At 39.1% G+C, this 10,087-nt stretch overlaps 1 protein-coding gene across 2 annotated transcripts in view; it reads left to right on the top strand.

The window, feature by feature from the left end:
* Positions 1 to 9,890, top strand: part of LBR (lamin B receptor) — a 28,558-nt gene extending 18,668 nt beyond the window's left edge. For both annotated transcript variants that reach the window (XM_023203650.2, XM_023203651.2), the window contains exons 10-14: positions 628 to 753; positions 4,488 to 4,656; positions 6,597 to 6,677; positions 6,777 to 6,899; positions 7,925 to 9,890. In XM_023203650.2, coding sequence (XP_023059418.1) covers positions 628 to 753; positions 4,488 to 4,656; positions 6,597 to 6,677; positions 6,777 to 6,899; positions 7,925 to 8,085 — 660 coding nt within the window. In that variant the 3' untranslated portion in view covers positions 8,086 to 9,890. The remainder of the gene's footprint in view (positions 1 to 627; positions 754 to 4,487; positions 4,657 to 6,596; positions 6,678 to 6,776; positions 6,900 to 7,924) is intronic.
* Positions 9,891 to 10,087: the final 197 nt, after the last annotated feature.

Genomic DNA, 10,087 nt, shown 5'->3' with positions numbered 1-10,087 from the left:
CATATACACCATGGAATACTATGCAGCCATAAAAAAGGATGAGTTTGCGTCCTTTGTAGGGACATGGATGCAGCTGGAAACCATCATTCTTAGCAAACTATCACAAGAAGAGAAAACCAAACACCGCATGTTCTCACTCATAGGTGGGAACTGAACAATGAGCTCACTTGGACTCGGGAAGGGGAACATCACACAATGGGGCCTATCATGGGGGCGGGGGAGGGATTGCATTGGGGAGTTATACCTGATATAAATGATGAATTGATGGGTGCTGACGAGTTGATGGGTGCAGCACACCAACATGGCACATGTATACATATGTAACAAACCTGCACGTTATGCACATGTACCCTAGAACTTAAAGTATAAAAAAAAAAAAAAATAAAAAAATAAACTTACACCTAAGAACTTAAAAAAAAAAAAAAAAAAAAGAAATGATAACTGTGTCCTCAGTGCATTGGGTCCAGGGGCCCATGGTGCTGAGATAGATGTCTTATTCCTGGTGGCGGGTAGGTGTTAAGGTGGCGTCTGCCAGGTGTCTCAGCTGTGAAGCTCACTCATGCCTTTGTAGTGCTAAGGTCCCTGGGGAGGTGCTTTGAGGCTATATACTTTCCCCTTTTATTTCAGGTGGTTATTAATTTGGTGATGCTTTTGGCTGAAATGAAAATACAGGACCGTGCTATTCCATCCTTGGCCATGATTTTGGTTAATAGTTTCCAGCTTCTCTATGTGGTGGACGCTCTCTGGAATGAGGTAATTAATTTTAAGAGCCAAGGCCTTGGAGTCAGATGACTTTGAGTGGGTGAGTGACCAGTCAGAGCCTCGGCTTCTTGCACACAAAGTGAGGGGAGCATGGCCTGCCTCCAAGGCTGCTTGTGAGGACGATGAGGCCATCCATGCAAAGCTGAGGAGGGAGCGCTGACAGGTGGGAAGTTTCTAGGCATTTGGGAGTGCTTCGGTGTTTATCAGCTGATCCTGTGTTTAAAAGTAATATTCTCAATATAAGATTGGTGGATCTTGGGTTTGTTTTTATGGGCGGTGGTAATTATGGTATCACATGAAAATGGATGGATTATTACCAAATTAGAATGGTGTTTCTTGGATTGTCAAGAGTCACCTGGTTTTTAAATAATGGGGGAGGTGTTTTATTGTTAGTATTTTAAAATACAAAGACTAGCTCTAATTAGATGAAAATAAAATCAGAAATCAAGATGCATGGAGGAAACCAGTTGAAATAAGGCTAAGTTTTCATCTCGTGTCTTTTTTTGTACATTGACTAGTCTTTCTGCTAGTTGAAGACTGGTAAATGTTTTGTTTGTTTTCTCTGTCTCAACCAGCATATTCCTTTAAAAAATTTTTCTTCCTCAGGCTTATTTTACAAGTATTTTATCATATTTACTGTTATCTTTGTGATCATCTCCAAATTCCACGTCTAGTTTTCTTTCCATATTAAAAACAAATCTGGCAGCTATACATCGTAATGTTCCAAAACAAGTTTTAATGACAGTGTGTTGAGACAGTCTGCTGACATTTTGAAAGAAGACCTTTTCTCTTTGAGCCTGGAACATTAAAAAAAAGGGGATTATTTGGCCATCATTACTATATATCTCCCCCACGCCTGCCGGCTGGTCTTTAATTGTGGCCTTCTTTGCAAAATTGCAGAGAATATTTAGTCAGAACAACTTCGCAAGTTTAATATTGGTGTTTCGATTATCTTGTTATTTAGGAAGATTAGGGCCACTTTGAGGTAAACCTCAATTACAAGTGTTGGGATTAGTGCTATCCGCTAATTACGGGTTCCTGTTGCCCTCCTACCACTTCACAGACCCTGGCTCAGAGCCTGGGAAGCTGTGAAGGTGGTGATAGCACTTCAAATTGACTTTAGAAATTCCAAGTCAATCCAAAATTAAACATGTTTTTGAAATTAAAAAACAACTCTTTTGTAAATGCACTTACTATTACCAGTGTAGCTTTGTTTGCTGTTACAGAATGAATCGCCAAAAGAGCGTATAGGTAACAGTTTGCAAATCAAATGATATTTCACTGTTTTGCTCACCTCAGGCTTCTTTAAACCTTCCTTTCTAGTAGTTTTCTATTGATAAGTGATCATTTTTTTCTGGTTTCGTCTGTTAATAGCTTTCTGCCATGTTGTGGTCGTCACTTTTTAATTGACTTAGAAGTTCATATTTTCTATAGATTTAGCCAAACACTGACCTCTGTTAAAAGAAAATTTTTTTTGCATTTTAAGGCAAAATTAACATAGCCCCGGGGTAGAAAACTAGAGTTAGGAAATTGTTTTCTGTCTATTCTCAGTATCTCAGCCAGATGATGATAATCTTCTTGAGGAAGGATTGTATTTTATGATTTCTGTAGCATTCTGGCATGCCACTGGGCAATTAGCAGATGCTTAATAACTTTTTTGTTAGGTCACTTGATAGAAATCCCTCTGTATTCACGAATGTGCTATACCTTAAGAAAACGGAGACTACCAGTTTAAATATGTATGACCCTTCCTCTGAGTCTGGCCTGCGAAAACCTTGGGGCTCAGGAGCTGGTGAGGCTAAGGTCCTCCCCCCGACCTGGCACTGGGTGCTTACCCTTTGCCCTCTCACTGCTACTCACCACACCTGCTTTTATCTGCTCCCTCCATTTTGTCACCTTTATCCTCTTTTGGACCAGGAATCAGATTACAGGCCTTGAGAGATAAGAATAAGACACTCTCAGGGACAGAAAGTTAAAACACCATGTGTCCTCACTTACATGTGTAAAAAAGTTGATGTCATAAAAGTACAAAGTAGAACAGAGGATGTGGGAAGGTGGGAAGGTTAGGGAGAAGGGAAAGATAGGGAGAAGTTTGTTAAAGGATACAAAATTACCACTTGATAGGAGGAGTAAGTTCTAAGTTCTAGTATTCTATACTGCTGTAGGATGACTATAGTTAACAGTGATACATAGTTTCAAATAGCTAGAAGGATATTGAATATTCCTAACACAAAGAAATAGTGTGTTTGAGATGATGGATATGCTAATTATCCGGATTGGATTACTATATATTAGATGTATGGCAGCATCACTGTGTACCCCATAAATATGTACAATTATTACATGTCAATTTTTTTTTTTTAAGGAGAATAAAGAACTCTGGTAACTAAAAAGTATAAGCCTAAGGAGCTAGATTTTGTGAGATTGGTTTTTCTGTTCCATACGACATCTGTTTTTCTTTTCCATGGCCTATTTGCTTTCTTTTTCTGGAAAAAAAATCCTGTTTGGAGGTACCACTCTTTTTCTTTAACCTAGAACTTTGATTCTCCAGCAGAGCTTATACTGGCTAATTTTTCTTTTTCTTTTTCTTTTCTTTCTTTCTTTTTGTTTTTTTTTTTGAGACAGAGTCTTGCTCTGTCGTCCAGGCTGAAGTGCAGTGATGCAATCTCAGCTCACCACAACCTCCGCCTCCTGGGTTCAGGTGATTCTCTTGCCTCAGCCTCCTGAGTAGCTGGGACTACAGGCATACGCCACCATGCTTGGCTAAGTTTTTTTTTTTTTTTTTGTATTTTTAGTAGAGACAGGGTTTCACTGTGTTGGCCAGTTTGGTCTCGAACTCTTGACCTCATGATCCACCTGCCTCAGCCTCCCAAATTGCTGGGATTACAGGTGTGAGCCACCACGCCCAGCCTATACTGGCTAATTGTTCAACATCAGTGGTCTGTACTGAGGTTCCAGGTAGTTTGGAGATTCCCTCAGGCCAGACCTTCAGAGTGTTAACCTTGGCGGTATGTCTGTATTCTAGAGTCTGGCCTGCCCCTTATCCTGGTCGAGAGGCAAATTGGCTCATGCTAAGCAAATCACCAGGGAGTAACGCACTTTTGTTAATTTGCATGAGAAGTGAAGCTGTCAGTTCACCATGTTGCCAGACAGCTTAATTTCTTCTGTGGAAAATCTACATGAAAAGCCAGATTATGATCAGAAATTAGATTGGTGCATGTGGAATTGAAACAGAAAGAGTTGGTGATCGTATTCCTTCAGCAAACATATTTTGAACACTTCTCTCCATGGTGGACACTGTGCTAGTTACTGGGGTGGCAAAGGTAAAAACACACAGCCTCTGTCTTTTAGAGGCTTTTAGTATAGTGGAGAGTGACTAGACAAGTACAGTAACCCAATTGCTGTAGCCTACTGGTGGGTGGTGACATCTGAGAAGTGCCCAGGTTGGAGGAGGGGTTGCCAGCAGAGGGGAGGGCCTGGGCATGGGAAATGCTTTAGAGATCTGTTATCTCGGGAACATGAGCGAGAGGCTGGCGTGACAGGAGAATGTGAGGCAGAAAGACCTAGCAGTCCAGGAGACCCAAATCTCTCTCCCCTTTAACAAAAAAATGTTGGTTGTGGACCTGCCCATAGCACTTTATACATTTGCCTGTAAACTAGTACTTTATTTGAATACTTTAAACGTAGAAGCTCTTTCTCCCTTTCCACTGTCTGTATCCTTATAGGAAGCGTTGTTGACGACCATGGACATCATCCACGATGGCTTTGGATTCATGCTGGCTTTTGGAGATTTGGTGTGGGTTCCGTTTATTTACAGCTTCCAAGCCTTTTACTTAGTCAGTCATCCAAATGAAGTGTCTTGGCCAATGGCTTCTCTAATTATTGTTCTGAAACGTGAGTATTAATTTTAGTCTCAGTTTAATTTATTAAATATTATGTACTGAGGCTTTTATGCTCTGATGTCTACATATTTGAAACATGCCATTTTGAAAGGTCAGCATTAGCTCAATTCGAAGCCATTTATGATGAGTAATAAAAAGTCTGCATTTTGCAAAGAGAATGGATGGTTCGTACCTGGGTTCTCAGTAGTACTTGAAACAGATCATTTTAAACGAACCACCTTGCTTTTAAATTTAATAAATTTAAGTTGGTTAAATTTGTTTTAGTAACCTTACGTTTTTTCTCTTGAGTGCCTGCTTTTTCTGGTAGGCATCTTATAAAGAAGATTCGTCTTGCCTTCATAGAGCTCGCGTTCTAGCAGGAGAAGTAAGACATGAGTGAGCACCAAGAGGGGCTTAGATGACGGGTGTTTAAGGTAGAGAACTTCTCTCTGGGGAGCTTTAGTGTGAACTTATTGGAGGATATGGTGTTTGATTTGAGTTTTAGAGGGTAAAATGGGATGGAGAGATCCAAAAGTCAGGCACTGGAACAGCTCAGCAAGGGTGTATGGTGGGGAAGTGTGAGATGAGGTTGGGAAAGACGGAGAAGTCCAGTTCGGCTGCAGCTGCAGTTCACCAGGGGCAGTCATGTATTTTACTTCAGGATGAATTTTCTTTGTCCTTACCCTGTTCATTAAACCCTTAAACACTTCTACTAGAGGTTGAGCAGGGAAAATTAGCAGTGAACTTCAAATATAGATAGTTTTGCTACACTAGTTAGTATCTGTGGTAGAAGAAGAAATTCAAACCATTGGTTAAAATTAAGATTTATTTTCACCAGTGGTTTGGTTGTCCATGTCCATTTTATGATTCAAGACAGTGTATTTTATAGTTCAGCTAAAAATGGGGGATGTCTTAGGCTGTTTTGTGCTGCTGAAACAGAATGGCTGAGACTGGGTAATTTGTCATGAAATTTATTTGGCTCATGGTTCTGGAGGCCAGGAAGTCAAAGAGCATGGTGCTGGAATCTGGCAAGACCTCTTCTGCTGCAGCATCCCAGGGTGGAAGGTGGAAGGACAAGAGAGAGGGAGGGAGGGCAGGAGAGAGTGAGGAAGAGCAAGAGAGGCTGAACATACTTTTATAAAAGACCCACTCGAGATACTGAGCCCACTCCTGTGATAGCAACATTAATCTGTCCATAAGGGCAGAACCCTCATGACCTAACCATCTCTTGAAGGTGCTACTGTCAACTCTGTTGCATTGAGGATTAAGTTTCCAACACATGTACTTTGGAGGACACATTCAAACCAAAGCAGGAAGTGAGGTTATTCTCTTACTAGGTTATTGAGGATCAACTAGATAATAGTTAAATGTCATTGATACATTGATTTTTGACATTCTGAAATTTGGATAAAATTAGGAACTTGTAGATTTACAATGGGATTCAGCATGTATTTAAAGTTCAGGATGTCCTGGTGCTGATTCTAGTGTTTGATTAATAAAATGTTTGTGCTATGGCCAGTAGGTATCGTAACTAACAGATGATATAGCCTGTAATTTTGATTATGCCGAACTGTAGTATTCTATTGTAATGTAGGCTGTCTTAGATTTTATCTCTTTCATGGATGTAACTATATTTGTTTTGCCTTCAGAGTGTTCCCTAGGTGGATGATTAAAGTAGTGTGATAGATTTCGGAAGGGTTACCATCTTTTTACATAGTGAGATTTAGAGTTTTTGAGTTGTTCTTAAGAATCAGGCCAGGTGCGGTGGCTCATGCCTGTAATCCCAGCATTTTGGAAGGCTGAAGCAGGAGGATCTCTTGAGCCTAGGAGTCTGCTGTGGAAATTTCCTCAGAGCATAGAAATAATTTTTAAGAGAAATTACAGATGCTATTAAGCATTAGAGTATAACTAAGTTATTAGTTATTAACATAGGAATATATTTTAAAATTGCAGTTTGTGGTTATGTAATCTTCCGTGGTGCAAATTCTCAGAAAAACGCATTCCGGAAAAATCCCAGTGATCCAAAGCTTGCACGTAAGTATTGATTTATGTTTATATTATATATATTACATGAAGGTTTTCTTTTTCTTTTTGTCTCGACATCATTTAAAATGTACTTTTATTTTTATATAGATTTAAAAACCATTCATACTTCAATGGGAAAACATCTTCTAGTTTCTGGATGGTGGGGCTTTGTTCGCCACCCCAATTACTTGGGTGATCTCATCATGGCCTTGGCGTGGTCCCTCCCATGTGGTAAGCATTTCAGAAGAGTGCTAGTTTGACCCTTTTAGCCGCTGGAAAGATGTGTGTGTGTGTCCTTTGTGTGGGACAGTGTGGCCAAGGTGGGTGTGAGTCTTTTTGTTGCCCTTTTCTACTGTGAGGTTGGCCTCTGTAGAAGCTCTTCTGGCTTCTGAGGGTAATTGGGAATTCACAGAGCCTGAAGTTTTACTTTAAGCCTAAAAGCAAAATTTTAAGTTTTCAATTGTGCCTGATAGCTTTCTTCTAAGTAGAATATATAGAAATTAATTCAGCTTCTTAGTTCATGATTCAGTGTACATAGATTGCGAAAAACTCGTTTTTAAGAAGAGAAGGAGATTCTGTTTTTCTTTTTGTGTGTCTGGCCTCATGGGGAGCTGGGGAAGCAGGGGAGCAGGGGGAGCTGTGGGAGCTGGAGGTGCTTGGGGAGCTGGGGTATCGGGGAGCTGGAGGTACTGGTGGAGCCGGGGGATTTGGGGAAACTGAGGGAACAGGGGGATCTTGGGAAGCTGGGGGGACCTTGGGGAGTTGGCGGAGCTGGGGGAGTTGGTGGAGCTGGGGGAGTTGGCGGAGCTGGGGGAGTTGGTGGAGCTGGGGGAGCAGGGGGATCCGGGGGAGCTGGGGGAGCAGGGGGATCCAGGAGAGCTGGTGGAGGTTGAGGAGCTGGCCCATGCCTGCTACCTGTTTGGTGGCCTGGCCTGTGGTGGAGGACAGCAGTTTTTCTCTTCGCTGGGGGAAGAAGGGCGAGAAATGGAGAGATTTGTATTAACTATGAGGACAGATGTTTTGATTGTGCTGAATTGTTAGAATGGATTCACCAGTCTTTGAGTAGCTTCTAATTTAGATACGACCTTCTGCCACTTCCCAGTGGGATTTTACAGACTGGTTTAATTGTTCTCCTCATTATTAGAGAAAATGAAGTACCTTGTGGTTCATTTTTAGAGAATTTGGGGGAAAGCAGGAAAAAATACGTTGTAGTGATAATAAAAATATCTAATACTATGTACCGTTATTATCCACAGGTTTTAACCACATTCTGCCTTATTTCTACGTGATTTATTTCACCATGTTGCTTGTCCACCGAGAAGCTCGTGACGAGTACCACTGTAAAAAGAAATACGGCATGGCTTGGGAAAAGTACTGTCAGCGTGTGCCCTACCGTATATTTCCATACATCTACTAATGCTCTTCTGGCTTATCTACAAAATACTCCTGCAATTCCAGCTGCCATTTGCAAAAACAAGGAAAAAATCCCAAACTTTCTTTTGTTGCACTGACAGGATCTGTAAATTTTTTTTTTCTTTTTGAACCAGGACCATAGAGCCAAGTAGTTGATCTTTTAATATAGCTGTGTTGACTTTTATTAAATTATGATTAACATAGGAAAAATACAAGTAAGGATGTGAGAATTTGTATTTTAATGGGAAATTTTCAACCCTTAAAAATCTGAAATCAGAAGACAGTCTTAATATAAATGTACTGTGAAGAATACTATTGATGTTTATGGTTTCTGATTACTTTTCAAATTTTGATGTTTTTTGGCCAGTTGGCTTTTCTTAAAAGAAAACACTGTTCCATTTAAAGTACATTTATGTTTTATTCAGTAAGAGAATAGAATTTTCATTTGTTTTTCTTTAAATCCTTTACTAGTTATATAATTTGAAAGCAAAAAGAAGGGCCTATATTAAATGCTGAAAGTGCAGAGCGATGAGATTATTAGCAGACACTGTTTAAGGGAGACCATTTGTAGCAGTTGGCTTAACCTCAACTTCTAAAACTACATTTGAAAATGTAAATACATAGCTTAGTTTTATGTAATATATGGTGACTTCAGATTTTTTTGTACAGTATTTTGAATGTGAGATGATTGTCAGGACTGTCTTTTTAACAAAACATTTTCAGTATTTTAAATAAAGTTTTGTAAAGTAATGTGAATTAAAAATTTTGGAACAATTAGAATTCATTCACTATTGTATAGAAGATGCTGTTAAAACATAGGAAGGGTATTTTTCTTGATCCAAAGTTTGTGAATTTGGCTTTGCTACCTCAATTGCAGGTGTTTGTTTGCCTTTATAAACTATTGCAAATAGAAAAAAAATAGAAAAAGTATATATTTTTGAAGTAACATCAATATTTAAACATTTTTACACAGATTGGTGTTTGAAAATTTGCCATGTCAGGCTAATATTTTTATATATTTTTGACTTTTTAAAAGTTCATCAGTGTTTTTGCTACTGTTAAGCTCATGCAGTTTATACTGTATTTTTTATATATCCTTTATATTTACAAAACTTTACTCCCTGTAAAGGAGTGCTATCTTAAAAACAACTTAAGGGGTTAAAGTCATTTGTTTTAGTTTAATAGATGTGCATAAGGTAGCTTTAGCAATTAAATTCTAGTGAAGTTGATATAGTCTCATTTTTAATTGTCCTGTAATGGAACAGTAGCAAATTCACTAGACTTTTGTGTTCAAAGTTAAATTGTTCTCAGTACTTTAAATGTAGGGGAATGTAATAAACATAGTGTGTATGTTTGGGTTTTAATTACGCATTTTATATATGAGCCATTTAGATATGCAGTGTTAATTCTACACTGCATTTGAAGTGTATGTAACTTAGCTTATGTTAATGCAATCATGAAGTTGGTTTGCTGTAGCATCCTGTAGTCTTTAAACATTCTTTTAGCGAAATTGTCATTGTTTTATCAGTGCTAATGTGTGCAAGCAGTTTTTTATTTTGCTTTTATCCTGGCATCAGAAAGTGGTGTCCCAGCTTTTTCTGTACTAGATTGCAACAAGGAAGCTTTTGGGGAGGAAGGAAGGACATTAAATTCTTTCCCTGGTAATGAAAAGAGCCCGTTATCAACACAGTGCTGCAATTTCTGAGTATCAGCTACAATTTGTTTTTAATTTTGTTTTTGACATGTTTATTTGGCAAATTTTATAATTAAGTTTTAAGTTGAAAATAAAATGTAGCAACATTTTGATCACTTCACTTTGGAGCCTTTTTTTTCCCCCCCTTTCTTGCTTGAAACTCTGGGATTTTGGGGACCAAGATAGGAGCCCTTAGATTCCCACCCCCACCCAGCCTCCTGTTTTCCTAGGATCATCTGTTTGGGACCCTGTCCAACTGCTGTTTATTTTAAGACTCAGAATGCTGGAACTCAAAGGGGTTAGTTGGGAGTCC

Source organism: Piliocolobus tephrosceles, chromosome 1 (assembly GCF_002776525.5).
Source record: "Piliocolobus tephrosceles isolate RC106 chromosome 1, ASM277652v3, whole genome shotgun sequence".
Taxonomy (NCBI): Eukaryota; Metazoa; Chordata; class Mammalia; order Primates; family Cercopithecidae; genus Piliocolobus; species Piliocolobus tephrosceles.
This window is presented reverse-complemented; position numbering and strand designations above follow the sequence as displayed.